At 39.7% G+C, this 16,363-nt stretch overlaps 1 protein-coding gene across 1 annotated transcript in view; it reads right to left on the reverse strand.

The window, feature by feature from the left end:
• The window catches only part of lrp1bb (low density lipoprotein receptor-related protein 1Bb), a 241,714-nt gene that overhangs the window by 39,429 nt on the left and 185,922 nt on the right, over nt 1–16,363 (reverse strand). The window contains exons 51-66 of the mRNA XM_041056911.1: nt 16,037–16,156; nt 14,982–15,110; nt 14,381–14,503; nt 13,162–13,302; nt 12,739–12,926; nt 11,301–11,484; nt 11,127–11,212; nt 8,493–8,615; nt 4,994–5,175; nt 4,552–4,751; nt 3,425–3,613; nt 3,148–3,296; nt 2,779–2,872; nt 2,415–2,531; nt 1,793–1,912; nt 824–943 (exon numbers count right to left, since the gene is read on the reverse strand). Of these exons, the coding sequence (XP_040912845.1) occupies nt 824–943; nt 1,793–1,912; nt 2,415–2,531; nt 2,779–2,872; nt 3,148–3,296; nt 3,425–3,613; nt 4,552–4,751; nt 4,994–5,175; nt 8,493–8,615; nt 11,127–11,212; nt 11,301–11,484; nt 12,739–12,926; nt 13,162–13,302; nt 14,381–14,503; nt 14,982–15,110; nt 16,037–16,156 (2,265 nt within the window). The remainder of the gene's footprint in view (nt 1–823; nt 944–1,792; nt 1,913–2,414; nt 2,532–2,778; nt 2,873–3,147; nt 3,297–3,424; nt 3,614–4,551; nt 4,752–4,993; nt 5,176–8,492; nt 8,616–11,126; nt 11,213–11,300; nt 11,485–12,738; nt 12,927–13,161; nt 13,303–14,380; nt 14,504–14,981; nt 15,111–16,036; nt 16,157–16,363) is intronic.

Raw genomic sequence — 16,363 nt, forward strand, 5'->3', positions numbered from 1 at the left:
AAGCTTGATGAAGAGGGTAAATTCTCACAAGAGAAATGATAATCACTGCTCTTTCAGATTGCTGCATTGGTTTCAGATATTTCAACATTTTTATTTTATTAAGTCTAAGCAAAAGATTTAGAGACAAAGTGGATTAAGATAAATAAGAGACACAATAATACAGTGCATGAACAATATAGCCAACAGGGGAGATTAGAGCTTGCAGCATCTTTCATGACTGAAGAGATATTTGATCTCTGATAACTTCAGACGGAATAGTGGTTTTATTTGGCTTATTTGAGTTTGTGTAGGACAGTGAAGGGGGTCCAACTGCCTAACTTTATGGGGTTAAATTTTACAGACTTTGTATTTATTGTGGTTTTGTCCTGATCAAAACGTTCAGGCTCATTCAAAAGGCATGTCAACCAAATATGATCCTGGTGAAATGCTAAAAAGTTCTTTTTTTTTTCTATTGAGGAAGAAAAAGTTCCCAAGGTTGTTTACTTGCCCTGGTAATAATGGCTTTGACCTAAAATTTGGGTTAGGAGAAGAAACTCAATTTGATTAGGTGTGTTTGCATGTGTGTTTTTAAAGACTGAGAGGCTGAAAATATCAGGCAAACAGATCGTAATACTGAGCTCTTATTGATGACAGGGGCTGCTGTCCTTCATGGCATCCTCCCTCAGCACAATCAGATAGTCGGTGAGAACAAGTAGAAGGACTGAGTCAGACCAGAGTCAAGCCAAGTGTAAAATTAATTCAAATTAAATCAGATTTGTCGCTCTTTAATTAAAAAATAAGTGAAGTGGTGTGATTTATGGTTAAGTGGGTTTCCACAACTCACCGCAATTAGCCTCGTCTGACCCATCTGCGCAGTCAGGGTCCTCATCACAAACCCAGAGTTTGGAGATGCAGTGCATGGAGGCCTTGCACTGGAACTGGTCTGGGGAGCAGGTGCTTTCAGCTGCAGGTAGAGAGACAGGAGGTGTGTGGGAAAGAGGAATAACCCATATCACCCTTCAGGAAGAAATTTGAAATGGTAGACATAACCTGAATAGTTGAGCAATCATAAAAACTATTGTGATAAAAGAACCAGTGAGGAAGTAATACCTTTTCAGTGTTTCACCTCACATTGTCTCAGTGGCGTTTTAATTTCAGTCTAGTGTTCATTACAAAAGTGCATTCAAAACCACATCCAATCGTGCTGGAAGTCTAAGAAGGGGTGAAGTAATTAGCCTTACTTTAATTAAAGCTTTTTTTAAAGTCTCTTTTTCTCCCGCTGACTTTCTTGCATTCTCTTCCCCCTGCTCTCGCCCCTCTTGCAATCACATGCAAGACAAATGCAGCAGTCTGAAAGACTTGAATGGGGTGTGATATTCTGATGAGTTACATCATGGCAGAGAAAATCTGCTCTTATCCTCTGTGTGATTCAATATCTAATCCCTTTTCACAGACACAGGCCATAACAAGGCTTGCCTTTGGAATACTTAATGAAGACTATGCGATGTTAATGGCATCACATATTCTGTCTAAGCACAGAAATTAATTAACCAAGTACAAAAGCACACACACACACACACACACACACACACACACACACACACACACACACACACACACACACACACACAAATAAGGTGATTTATCTTCTTCAGTTAGATTATATCTTTAAAAGAACAATATCAAAAACCAGGTTTTTGCTGCCATGTTGGGATAGACCGATCAAACAGGGGATATATTCATAAGCTTCCCAGTCTAAAAGCTCAGTCATTTCTAAGACAATGAGTCTAAAAGTAATAATACAGAGCCTTACGGCAGTCTGTCTCGTCCTCTCCATCACCACAGTCATCCTGACCGTTGCAGCGAAGGTTAAGAGGGATGCATTTTTGTTTCCTGGTGCACTTGAACTGGGCTGACAGACAGATATATGTCTCTGAAAGAGAAAATGGGCAGGGGCAGAGGAAGGTTGAATCAATAAGAAATGAATCCACACAAAGAAAGGCATGTACAGTATACAACTACAACTGACCGGTCAAGATTTTACACTGTAGTGTATAGTATTTACTGTAGTAAATACCAGGTGTCTTGTAGGCTTTCCTGCCAAAAAAAAAAGTAGAGGTGGATAAATAACCACCGTGGTTAAAATAAATAAAAGTACTTGGGCAGTGACAACTAATTATTTTTCTTATCAATTAATCTACTGTATCAACATTTCACTCATTTGTCACAACAGTTCTCATTTAGTTTTATATTGACCAACAAATTATTTTATCCTCATTAACTCAGATTTTATCCGATAAAATAAGGTGGCAGCACTGGAAACGCTGTTTAGGTGATAAGACAAGTTCCTGCAAAGTACAGTAACAGCTCAACACAGCAATCATCAACTACTAATAAAAGACACAAAACTAAAAACAAAGCATTCCTATCCTCACCACAGTTAGCTTCATCTGAGTTGTCACCACAGTCGTTCTCTCCATCACAGATGAAGGGAGGAAGAGCACAAAGGCCAGTGCCACACTGAAAACGCCCAGGCTGACATTTGAATTCCGCTGTTGGGAAGGAAATCACCACTATAACCCTTTGAATTTACTGTAAGAGCTTCTATAAAAGATGTTAAAAAAATGTTTAACATGTAAACCAAAAAAAACAAGTCATTACATTTAAAATAAAAAATGCAGCAAAGACAGATAACAGAAGCGCCTTCAGATCTGATTTAATCCTGCTATGCCTCAAAGCTCACCAGAACAGGAGTGGACTTCTGGTTCAGTACTATTTTAAAGCCAACATGGAACTCACGGCAGTCAGCAGGTTCATCTGATCCATCCCCACAGTCATCCACCGTGTCACACTTCCACCAGAAAGGGATACACTCATCTGTCCCACAGCGAAACTATTAGAACCAGAAATATTTAAAAAAAAAACAAAAAAACAAAATTTGAAGTCAGGATCAATGCTCGCCTCTCTATTTAAGCTGCAACATTCTTCAAAGCCAAAGTTGAAATCAATACAAAACCATTTCCTAAAACCTACAGTACATGTCAGAAGTGGAAGGCATATGAGAGTGAAGCAATTTGCCTTTAGGGGGAAAGTACTGATCAAGACAGAAAAGCAACAAACATGGTCAAACTATACTTAGATGGAGGAGGGTAAAGAAATGTAGCTGACCTGACTGGAGGTGCAGTTGGAAAGGCAGGTCTTATTGTCAGCGGCCAGGTAAAAATTGGTGGGACAGGCACATTTGTGTTCCCCACCAGGGGATAGAAGACACAGGTGGCTGCATCCTCCATTTGCAATCTGACACTGGTGCTTGGGTACTGTACAGAAGGACAGAATTATATGACTGAGTTCAAACCATTTCCAACTTAAAAGTATAATGGAGGCCCGTAACCACTGCTCTGCATGGGAGGACAGAATGAACACGAGCGCCAGATGGACTTCATACCTTCAGGCTGGCGCAGGGAGTGGTAGACCTTGATGGATTTGATGGCTTGCCAGGAGTTGAGGAGCTCCATCCCTTGTGAGCCAGTTGTCTTGTGAGCACGTCGCAGTGATTTTGACTTCCCATCCGTCCAATAGACAAAGTCCTCGAACAAAGTCAGTGCCATTACCCCTTGGATGTGATCATAGGACACTGGAGATGGACAATAGCCATGGCAAGCCTCAATTAAATCCTGTTTCATTCAATTTAGCAACCAGGGTGCCGCTTTGTAATGGTGGCACTTACAGTAGCACATTTCCATGGAGATTTGCAGCAGTACCATTTGAAAATTCTGATCAGTCACAACCACAACTTAAACTCAATTTATCAGATTAACCGATGATTTAACACGTTTTGATATCATTTCCAATACCCCAGAAGGGAGGAAGAGCACAAAGGCCAGTGCCACACTGAAAACGCCCAGGCTGACATTTGAATTCCGCTGTTGGGAAGGAAATCACCACTATAACCCTTTGAATTTACTGTAAGAGCTTCTATAAAAGATGTTAAAAAAATGTTTAACATGTAAACCAAAAAAAACAAGTCATTACATTTAAAATAAAAAATGCAGCAAAGACAGATAACAGAAGCGCCTTCAGATCTGATTTAATCCTGCTATGCCTCAAAGCTCACCAGAACAGGAGTGGACTTCTGGTTCAGTACTATTTTAAAGCCAACATGGAACTCACGGCAGTCAGCAGGTTCATCTCTCAACCACAACTTAAACTCAATTTATCAGATTAACCGATGATTTAACACGTTTTGATATCATTTCCAATACCCCAGAACCACCATCTTTAAAGTTCCAACATTCAGCATCATGAACAGCAGTAATATTCATATGGCCACAAATGGAACCTTAAGTCTCACTCATCCTTACAGTCTAACTATGCTCTCTAGTGTCAAACAGTAAAACACTATTGAAAAGCCAGATTTGAAATGCTAAGGTTAAGCTAAGCTAAGCTAAGCTGCTTGTTCCAGCTTTAAATTTAGGAGACATACAGGATGGTATCAGTTTTCTCATGCAACTTTTGGCAAGAAAAAGAAACTATTTAATCTATTCCTTTGCATATACTACACCTTAGTCTCACCTTTGTGTCTTTGGGTGCCATCCATGTTGGCAAACAGGATGTGGTTGTCATCTGCCCAGTAAAGCCTTTTGTTGGTATAATCAATAGTGAGAGCAGTGGGGCTATAGATCTCTGTGTCAATGATAACCGTTTGCCCTCGGCCATCCATGCCAATACGTCCAATGTGAGGGGGTTCACAGCAGTCCACCCAGAATACGTACCTAGTGAGCAGCATATCACAGTTAAAAGAGCTCTATAGTACAGCAGGTAAACATGATAGGAATAAAAATTAGTACTGACACAAAGTCAAATTCCTCAAATGAGAGCTGGATCTAACAGATTCCAGACTAAGCATCTGAAAAGAGTTCTCTATCCCTGTCCCCCCTCAAGCTGTGAAATCAGTCCTAATTAAGAAAATGCTTCAGTCTTAGGGCGAGCATTACAGTAAGGATAACATGCTTACCCTGTCTGGGGGTCCAGGACTAGATCTGTGGGGTTCTTGAGGCTAGAACTGATCAGGATGGTAGGGTAGAGCCCGTTGGACTTGGACACTTCCAGTGTTTTCCTTTCCGCATCACACCAGTACAGATTTTTTCCTATCCAATCCACTGCTAAGGCGCTGGGCACTGCTGTTCTGTGCACTATCTAGTAAGGCAGTGAGAGGGAAATCAGTTTTTGTACATCTTAGAAATGTTCTAAATTCTTTCACGGATGAATGTAAAGAAATATAAAAGAGCAGATAGAGTGTGACGAAACAGATGGGATTTAAGAAATACAATGGATCTTGTAGTAGTTTACCACTGGCAAACATAAGAGAATATACAAGGGACAGGTTTTTCTTTGTCAGGTAAGAGCAATTTGTTTTAACCCAGAAAGAAAAAAGAAAAAGAAAAAAAGAAGATTGAGTGACTCAGAATCCATTTTCATGTTCCACAAACACCAGTGTAAACACATGAGAATGCTCTGAGTGTGACATGATAATCTCCTCCATACAAATTCAAGTGTTTTTTTTTTTCCTAACCACTTTACAAAAAATCGTATTAATAAACAGAACAAAAATGATCATTCTTGTGATGAGTGGGACAGATTTGTTTCAGATCTAGTCTACTTGCGTTGCCATGGTAATGGCTACACAAGCATTTCCTCTGTGAAGAAAATCCGCTAAAGGGTACTGCAGGATGATCATTAATGACCCTGACTGCACACCAGAAGCTGAGCTTTTTTTTTTTTTTTTTTAAATAAATGCGTCACATACAGAACACTGTGTCAGACCAGATGGCTTGATAAGACACTTCTTTTTTTATTTACATAAATTTACACTTACATTTATGTATGTGCATGATGTTATAACAGTATACATTTCTTTAAAAGTCGATAATATCTGCAGTTCGTTATCTTCAGTAACTAGTATGACTATAAAATGTGTTTTGATTATTAAGGTCTGATGTTTGTGTTTCTCTAACTTACTACATAGTCATATCTGGGTATGTTTATGTGTGCACAGTACTAGCACAAGTGCTAACTTTGTACTCCTTACACGCTCCTTGCATTAACTGACAGCTCTGGTTACATAATAAAAGAACAGTATATGTGTGTATTTTGCTCAACAATAAGAGTGTTATGACATCTTTATTGGATCCTGGTTACCAACAATAATCCAAACAATTTCACTTAGAGTCTATGTGAAAGAATTTACTTGTCTGGTGGGAAGAAAACCACAGAGGTTCATGCACATATTTAGAGCTTGGTCCAAAGACTTAACTAATGAATTAAGGTACCAACACAGTTTGACCTATGCATATTTATGCACAGCACATTTCTTAAATGTGCACAAATCATTCCTGCTGCTATATGACAGCTACAGTTGTGACTGACGTAATTAGTTTAACTAACAGACTTATTGTGACTCTTAATCACTTTCACATTGTATTTTGATGTGCATTTACAACTGTACTTGCTCTTTCTATAGAGTGAAAACCTAACAACTGCAAGCACAACAAATGGCAGTGTAGTACTCCATATATTCCATCAGAAAACATGAATTATTTTGCCATAAAATACCATTTGGAAGAGCGTTAAGTGTGTAACTGTTAATGCTATAATTAAAGTAGGAAGGGTAGGATGACGTTCAAATCTTATTCATCTCATTGCACTAATCTCAGTAAGAGATTTGCTTAAAATACAAGGTATTTTCATGGCATTTAACTGATCTAAACAAAATCCAGAAGCCATGTAGGAACTCCAACAATATCCCCAAGATAGTCTAGCTTTTGAGTTTGCAAAGGCAGTTGTTCAGAATAAACAATCATTGTGCCAGCTGGCAGATAAAGCCAATGCCTGTTTAAAAAAAAATATAAATAAATAAATAAATAAATAAATAAATAACACCCATGCAATCTGTCATTAAGGAGCATGATGTGCTTTGAGGCCTTTTCTATCATCATTTGCAAGAAAATATATAGTCTTGGCAAAAGACAAGGCTGTCCCCTAAGCACTGATTTGGGCTAGAGTGAGCTTAAAACAGTCACTGAGAAAGTGAGTTGATACTGAGTACATAAAGTCCCTCTGGTTCACTTGATCCACAGCATCTCTTTGTACTGATCAAAACCATTGCTTCATGTGGAACTGAAGGGTAATGTCGACATTTGAATATTGGTCATCAAAAAGTAAAGACCAGATTCATCCAGAGTATGTTTGATCTCTGCAGTCATTGAACTTTGTTTCACCTTGGGTTGACACAAGCCCTTTTTTAGACATTTAAAGTAAAGGTAACAGAACTGAGATATAGGTGTTGTTGTTTTTTTTTTTGCATTTACATATCAATTTTTTGTCACTGTAGCAACATGTAAACAATGATGGCTTAAGGGACACAGATAAAGTGACCTTTGAATGCTGGAGATGAATCCAATTTAATAAGAAAGGAAACTGAAACAGTTTGTGGGACAAGACTAATCACTGATGTCACATGGAGTGTTTTCTATCAGCTATCAAATGCAACAATCTGCTATGACAACACTGATTGCGTAGCCAGAAACATAACTGCACAATGATTCAACCCTCAGAGTTCAGTGCAACAGCAGTACACTCAGTATACTTTAGATGAAATAAAAAAGCTAAAAGCTCAAAATCAGAAATGTACCTATGCTGTTTGAAATGAATCACAGTAATCGATTAATCTCTGTCTCTGACTAATGAAAATCTTGTCTAGGTAGAAAAGAATCCAAAGAAATCCTCTATGCTTTCCAATCTTTTCTTCCTAATATGGCAAGGCTATACTAATAGCACTGGATATCGGTGACTCCTCTTTTAATTAACCTGATGTGAGAAGCTCCCTGATCTGTGCCTCAGACAGTTTGTCCTCTTGCTAAGCTGTGGCAGTGGCTCAAACAGAGACTGTGGAAGTAATTGAGCTGAATGAGCTTAATGCCCCCATACACCAATGCTAATGAGATGTAAGATGGGGGCCCAGCAGGTGTTCTGCTGAAGTCCCAGTGTCCCCAGTGTCTGGGCTCCGATCCCATGACCCAGACAAACCTCGGTGATTACACCAGAGAACACCATTGTATCACTGGGCTTGTTATGTTTATTTGAAAGCCATTGGTGATATCCCTATTATCTTTAACGCACATTCATTGGTGTTAAGCTAACAGGCCGTTGGCTGTTGACAGAAAAAATCCATTATGTTCATTCTAAAAGGATAAAGGGCGCCCATCATCAGCTCAACACTGGTAATGAGCCACTTGAGCAACACACAGACAACTGATCTTCAGAACAGAAAAAGTTATTGTTGAAATGCATCTTAATAATTTAACTGAATTAATAAAAATAAATGAATGAACGGAAATTAAGATTAATCAAAACAAGCTGGAGAGGAAGCAAGTAAAGTAAAGCCAGTGGATCTTGGGTAAAGTGACACAAGGCACCCTATGGCACACAGACACAGGAACTAAATCCTGTGGTACCTTGAGGTCACTCCCATTGAGGCGCATTCTGTTGATTTTTCGTCCACTTGGCCTAGTTGAGTCCACCCAATAGATAAATTCCTTCTTGTAGTCAAAGTCTATGTGGATGATGTTGTTGAGGCCCTGAGGAGAGACACAACCCAAATATATAAGAATATGGTTTTTCAGGTTAGTTATTCAGTTCCCTGTGAGGGTGAAAAATGGAAAGTACTTTCACAGGAAACAAAGGTGCGCAACAGTTAACTGTGAGTATAAATGATTAAATTATCAAATTCTATAGAGCATTATCCCTCTATAACATGTGGCTCTACAGAATAAGGGGTCTTCAAACTCCTTGTCAGTTTCCTCCTGACAGCATACCCATGATGCCTACAAGTGGGCATACTAGCAGAATGACAAACATTAACACAAGCTCGATTTGTACAGCATCTGTGTGTGATGTGATATTTACTGAGCAGGCAATATTGATTTAGGTGGTATTCCCATAGCTTCCACTGCTTTCAAGCTCTTGAAGAGCCAGTGAAAAGGAGCTCAGTCCTATCAAAGCAGAAGCGTAAGGTACTTCCTTTGTCTGTCATGCTCTCTGGACCCCACTGTCAGTCAAGACAGAGCTGCTCACTAAACAAGTGCCCCCACCCTGCTGTCTGACACTGTGGGTGCTGAGAAAGGGTGTCAGATAATCTGACAGGCGAAATGAGACATCTTCATCAGATCATCAACACCCTCACAGACAGGCGCCAAAGTGTCCTGGGGGAACCCTTCTCCACTGCAAACATCAGCTGCAGAGATGAAACCTGCGCGCCACTTTTATCAGTGCCTCTAGATCCAGAGCTAAATTTTCTATTCAGTTTCCCAAAACAATCAGAAACCCACCAGCTACTACAATAGTTTCTGAAAAAGAAAATAAAAAATGCACATAAATATTTTAAAGAGGTGTGTGCACATACACTTTTTTACTGTGTAAGTGCTCGTACTGACAGCACTATCCACATGACATTGATTTCTTGTTCCTGTTCCACATATTCTACTATGTTTCTTTCTAAAACAAGACATGTCTGACAGTAAAACCTTAGGGTGATGGATGCTATATAGATAGATAGATAGATAGATAGATAGATAGATAGATAGATATTTATTTTGGCTTTTGGTTACCAACACAAGCACAACTTCAAAGGGGGGATTTGTTTCTATAGCAACCAACCACCAATCAAATTTGATGGCCACAAGCTACAAAAGAATGTACTTGATGTAAAATGTTAGCCCAAGAAATCACTTTCCTATAAGAGCCAGAAACTGATGTATCATTTCTAATTAACCACATTAAAAAATGTAAACTCTGTTGGAGAACATAAGCAGAGCCGCTCTAAAACTCACTGAATAGGTTTTAACAGTGCATTGGAGTGATACAGTATTGCGAGTCACTTCTGTTTGTGGTGGGAAGACAAATTTATTCTAACAGCAAAAGGAATACATAAAGAAAACCATTAGTTCAGTTAAAATTCACATAACGTCATGAAGTTATATTCTGAACAGGGTATGTAATGGAGTGGGAAGGTGAGCTGAGGTCAGGTGCTGCTGAAATGCAGTGGTTGTGAGTGACTGAGTTGTGGCTACTGAGAACTCTGATACAGACAGTGGAGTACATTGAGTCAAGAGGTTAATATGACTTGAGAGGACACTGTAGGATACCCATTGGTTGATTTACAGTAAATCACAGCCAGCCATTTAAGATAATCAGCAGTCAGATTCAAGCATGGCCCGGAGCAGCTGTGATGAGACCTAGAAATGATTGAAATAGCTTCTCCTTGGGGTCCTCAAAGGTGTGATTTTGCTCTCAATCAGAATGGTCTTTTTCTCTACCGATTTGGTGGGGGCTGAGAAATCATGATGGACAATAGATATCTCATTTAAACAGAACAATGCTTTACAGATGCTTGTGCACCATTTTCCAAGTTTAATCAGAAAACTTGCTTGTGTACGGGGGCGTACACTCACCCACACACAGTTTCACTCAATAATGCTGAATATCTTTTTTATTGAGGTAATATATAGCTCTCAGTGCAAACAGGTTACCTGTGCATCGTTCATGAATGTGCAGCAGAATCAGGTGATTCTCAGATCGAGATGTCAAACTTTAGAAAGTAAAAACACTAATGTTTCAACACTTCTCAAAGCCTGAAACACATCATTTTGTTCTACTATCATAATGTTTACTTTATTCTTGGACATTTGACAGTGACAAAAGATTATTCTTTCTCAACATGCATGCCCACCATTTCTATAATACAACGCAATGCATTCACAATTACATTTGGGGTACCGCTTGCTTTATCCTTTGACACTATCCTGTGTCATATAGGCAAATTTCCTTCACACATCTAGCTGGTGAACTTAATGACACTACAACACTAAACTCATACTTCCTCTATGTACTGTACAGCAGGCAAACTGGGTGCAAGAGGCAGGGGAGGGTAAAAATTAAACACAAAAAGAGGACAGGATGGTAATTTGATTGAGAATCAGTTTGTGTCTTTTAGCAGTATGTCGATCTGACACTGGTGAACTAACTAATCCTCTATCCTGTGAATATTTTACTTACAGACACAGTTCCACTGTGATGCAGGTATAACCTACCTGTTTCAAGATGGTGTAATTTGACCCATCCACACTCAGCTTCCGAATCTCATGGTGGTCTGCCATGATGAGAAAAGGCTCTTCAGCTGAAATGAGGAACACGCAGCATTTGAGAACAAGTGGTACTTATAGTGAGTTATTCTGCAAGTTGGGACATCAAATAATCAGGCTGACCTGACAGTGCCTTGCATGTATTGGGACTGCGCTCCAAAGCTTCATAGCCATCCACACACAGGCACTTGTAGGAGCCGTAAGTGTTGATGCATCGCTGGCTACAAGGAAGGGTAGTGGAGCATTCATCAATATCCACACAAGTCTTCCCATCATCCTTTAGGTGGAAACCAGGCCAGCATTTACACTGATCACAGACACACAACAAATGAAAAACACAAAAATGGGTTTTCATTGTGAATGCAGGAAATGTGAGACAAGAGCCTCCGTTTAGCTGTTGAGACATATAATTCAAGCTATTAAAACATATAATTCAAGTTCTTACTGACCGAGACATGGCTGAAAACACTGAACATCTGAGTTCTTTCTTTACACAATGCTTCACTGTCAAAACCCCGATACACACATACTGTGCTGTGGCTCAAGAACTCCGTTGCACTTCAGTGACCAGGGCCCCCAAAAATAACTAAAAGTGCTTGTATCAGCTGCTCTGGACCCATTCCAAATCCCTTTCTTATCCAAAGTTATAACCTTGAGGGCCTTTCTGCTGATCTCCCTGTTCAGGACGAGTTAAGGGTCTGCACTGATGTGCTCTCTGTCCAGCTCTGCCCCTGTCATGACAGGCAAGAGAGGTTTTCTGAGCTTTCAGACACTTTTCTGATGCAGTGAACACCATCGTATGGAAGAGCAGGAGGGTAAAATCCCGGGATGAAGGCATAAACTACCACAGTCTGACAACGGGAATGGCCAGCAGGAGACTCCTGCAGATGTGGCCTCAACCTGGATTCAACCCTGACATCACATACCACAACTGCCAGGCACAGCACATTCGCCTGACACAGTGAGGGAGCTCAGACATTTGCTGGCGTGTCATTAAACTCCCCTTTTAGCGTTCAAGGTTATTCAAAAAGTGAGAGATAAAATGTATGTATGCTCCCGCCCATCTTTATCTGTTTAATGACATGAGAAGTTAGGCTTGATTCATTCTTGGTCATTAATCATTCACATCCACACTATTACTAATATAAGCTCCACGTTTTACCTGCCACTGAATTCAAAATGATGCTAGTGCTTAGAAGTCTAGGTCAGTAAAGGCTTTAAATTAAAATCTCACACTGTAGAAATATAGTTTAAACTTGAATATTATGATGCAAGTCACACTGTTTGAAGTAAGACACATTACAGCTGTGACTCATACTGCCTGTGCAGTGTTCACTGAATTTGCATTCGACATGGTGTTTGCTTTGCAGCAAGTCACAGTGACTGGCCTATCTGTTGTTTTAAAAAAAATTCCTGCTATTGTTATCTTTCCATCTGCACTTCTACTGTGCTTGGTTAACCTTTAGCTGAATGAATAAGGTTTTATGGAGTAACTGCAGCAGTTCTCAGGAGGAATGCACCTCCAAGCCCCTGAACTGTGACTAGCCCACTGGTCACTTACCTTGTATCCCACGGTAAGATCTTGGCAGTCCTGTGTGCACCCACTGACTCGGCGGTTCAAGCATTCATTTACATTACAGTTCCTCTCATCTGACCCATCTCCACAATCATCTCTTCCATCGCAGAGATTCCCCTCAGAAATGCAGCGTCCATTGGAGCACATGAAGAAGGAACCATTGCACAAGCTTCCTGAAAAGAGTAACACATGACGCTCACTGGCACAATGTCCTGGAATTCCTCAACAAAGTTGGGGAACATTTTTGACGTGACAGTGGATCTCGACAGATTAGTCCCTCTTAGGGAAGCTCTGCTGGTTGTTGCGCCTTTTGTTTCTGCCATATGTCCATATCAGTTTTCTGGGCAAGGGGTGCTGCTGGTGACACTGATGAAGAGATTCCAGCTGAGAGCCAAAAAACAGTCTTACCTGCGGCCAGACATTTAAGGTTGAGAGGCAGTTCGTCAGAGTGGTCGGGACAGTCTGCATAGCCGTCACACTCCCACTGAGAGCTGAGAAGACAGCGGCCGTCCCTGCAGCGGAATTCCTCGGATCCACAGGAGCGATACACTGAAGAAGGAGAGACAGTCAGTAGTTCATAAAGTTCCACTTCAGCTTGGCCGCTTCAGTTTAGGGGGGAACTTTAGCAGGATTAAGTATTGAGACTGGAAAAAAAAAAAAGCTGCACAAGGCAAGATTTGTGTCTACATATTACAACAAAACACCCTCATAGTGTTATAAAATCATTGTTTATCAACAAATTAAGCCATCTGGAGGTATAATGGTGTACACAGCTGCACTGGCCAATATTTCAAGTATAAATACATGTTTCATCAGCATCACAAATCAAGGCAGTGAGAGAGAATTCCCTCTAGTTCAAACATCAACAATTGCTAATGACCAAATAAATCCTGGATTTCCATATCATTACAAGCATCATAATAATAACTGTAATTTTAAAAATTATCCTAAACGACAGAAAGTCACTACTCAGTCCAGAGAAACATGGACTGATCTATAATAAACTAGCTGACCTGACCTTTAAGCTTCATTTTCAAAAGCTTAAAAATTACACTGTTTAATTAATTTACATTATTTATCAATATACAGTTGGCTTTATAAAATAATTTCTATGGTTAATCATTTCAAACAATGTTACTGTATTTCAGAATTTTACATGGAGGACTGGCCAAGGTCCAGGGAATCTGTATAGAGCAGTATCTGTATCAGTATAAACACTGTCCTCGAAATTCTTTTTTTTCTTTTCCTTCTCTTACTTATATTTAGTTTTGCATGACCGGTGTGGCTCCCTACGGCTTTGTCATCAACCACCTGCACAATGAGTCAAAATTATTTAATTTTGGCCCTTCATGTTGCATCTTTACCACACTGTGGAAATATGTTTTAAATAGACTTTATTCTAGGCTCCACTTGCCTGGTGAATTTGACTTCTTCACATCAACCACTAATACGTGTCATACTATAAATCTGAGTGAGTCTCGTTTCAATAATTAGTTAAATAGCTCTATATGTTTTATTTCTTTTATATTTTTCATTTTCAACCTTGTCTGGTGCACTTTTAAATTAGGGCATGTTCATAAACCACTGGTGAACATGAAGAGCAAGAGAGCGAGAAAAATCTACTTGCCACATTCCACTGACTCATCAGATCCATCTCCACAGTCATCATCATGATCACAGACGAATCGCCGGGGGATACATGCTTTGTTGCGGCAGCGAAATGAGCTGTCATCACATGTGTTGTTGGGTGCTAATGCATGAAAAGAATTGGGTTCAAGTGCTAATAAATGGATAAACATTTTTTTTAAACACAGCAATCAGTATGCATATGACATCAACATTAGTAGGCCTTATGCTAAACAACTGGTTTCTGTGTTTTCTAATTAAAGTAGAAACAATGAAGGATCAGGTTGGATATGTACTAATCTGTGAGAGGCAATCCAGATTACACCACTTAGAGAAGGCTGTAATTGTGCAAAAACTTCCTATTATCTATTGCTTCCCACTTAGTGCTGTTTTTTTTTTCTTGCTCAAAATAAACTTTGCACAGAGGTTTACAGTAGGTGTTTAGTGGGTTTCATGATCTATGAGCTTTTGTTTTACAAAGGACAAAGTTATACAAGGACAATAATGTGTAAAAGAAATGATTTCTTAATTCTGGGATTACATTAAGTTTTATAATTGCAATGAGACAGTCAGCGTTTTGAACAAGAAGACAAAGTTTTTACCACAGCCAGCTGCAGAGAGTTCATCACTTCCATCAGGGCAGTCCCTTTCGCCATCACAGAGCCAGCGTTTCGGAACACAGGCATACGACCCAGGGCAGCTGAACAGCCCTGGAGCACATGTCACTGAGCCTGAGAGGAAAACAGGACCACATGCTCTACTTTCAAAAGCCAGTGAATACAATGGGTCAAATGCACCACAGAGAAAAATGAGTACAAATGACACTGAAGTGAAGCAGATGCATTTGGTTTTGTTAGGATGATACCTTCTCATTTCAGTCAACATTTACCAGTTATTCCAATAAATCAAAGCACATGTTCTGTACTAACAGAATATATCAAACTATATTAGAACTAATACAATAAAAGCTTTGGTTACAGCTTTGAACTGATATCCCGTTATGACCCCAGAAAGCTCTAATTTTCATTGTGCAGCAGTTCCGCTTGTGCAGAGCTAACACATAATGACCGTGCTATTGTGAGTAACAATTATTCACTTGAATTCTGTAAGTCAGCAATACTGTCCTTTATCTTAGGACTGCCCTTTAAGGAAAAACAAAAAAAAAAGAAGAAAAAATGGCTACACAGAGAAACAATGGTAAATACATTAGTTCAGTCAGGCATGTATAGCTAAAATGCATATCTTGTTTTTGACTAGATTTGTGCTTCAGAAACCCCTGGGCCATTTCATTAATATTTCCTTGACACTCCATTACAATCCAATTACATAACCAATGTTCATAGCAATTCTTGTCTCTTTATTGTGGTTGGATTCTTTTTTGTTTTATTGTAGTATTCATTACACACACATCTCATTTGCCCATTGAAATAGCTGTGCCTCTTGGGTCTCAGTCATGAAAAATCTATTTGCCTCAGTGCCCACTCTAGTCATCAGAAATGCCTGCGGTCTCATTTGTTGTCTCATTAAGATTGTTATATTTCTTTCCATTCATTTCCAGCTCTGCTAGCAGAGCACACGGAGCTCTCACACGTAATATAGCAGACGTGACCTTTTATACCAACCGTAGATTCCTCCTGACATCTGAAAGGGCACTTACCACAGATCTGCACGCTCTCGTCAAGGCCATCCTCACAGTCGTTCTCCCCATCGCACAGCCATTGTTTGGCGATGCACTTGTTCTTTGAGCAAGCAAACTGGTTCCATAAGCATGACGAGTCTGCAGAGGGCAGGGGAAATTTCAATACCATAAATCAAAGAAAGTGAAGAAGAAAACAACAAAAGAACAGCATGCCCTATAGAAGAGGCCGATTAGTTTTTAATCAAAACACAACAAGTGGCTCTTATTTGTTCCTTGGTTTGCTTGTTTTTCTCTGCTACTTTTTCTGCTTAGGGGCACGCATGAGTGTAGCTGCCACACAAAGAA

Source organism: Toxotes jaculatrix, chromosome 15 (genome assembly GCF_017976425.1).
Source record: "Toxotes jaculatrix isolate fToxJac2 chromosome 15, fToxJac2.pri, whole genome shotgun sequence".
Taxonomy (NCBI): Eukaryota; Metazoa; Chordata; class Actinopteri; family Toxotidae; genus Toxotes; species Toxotes jaculatrix.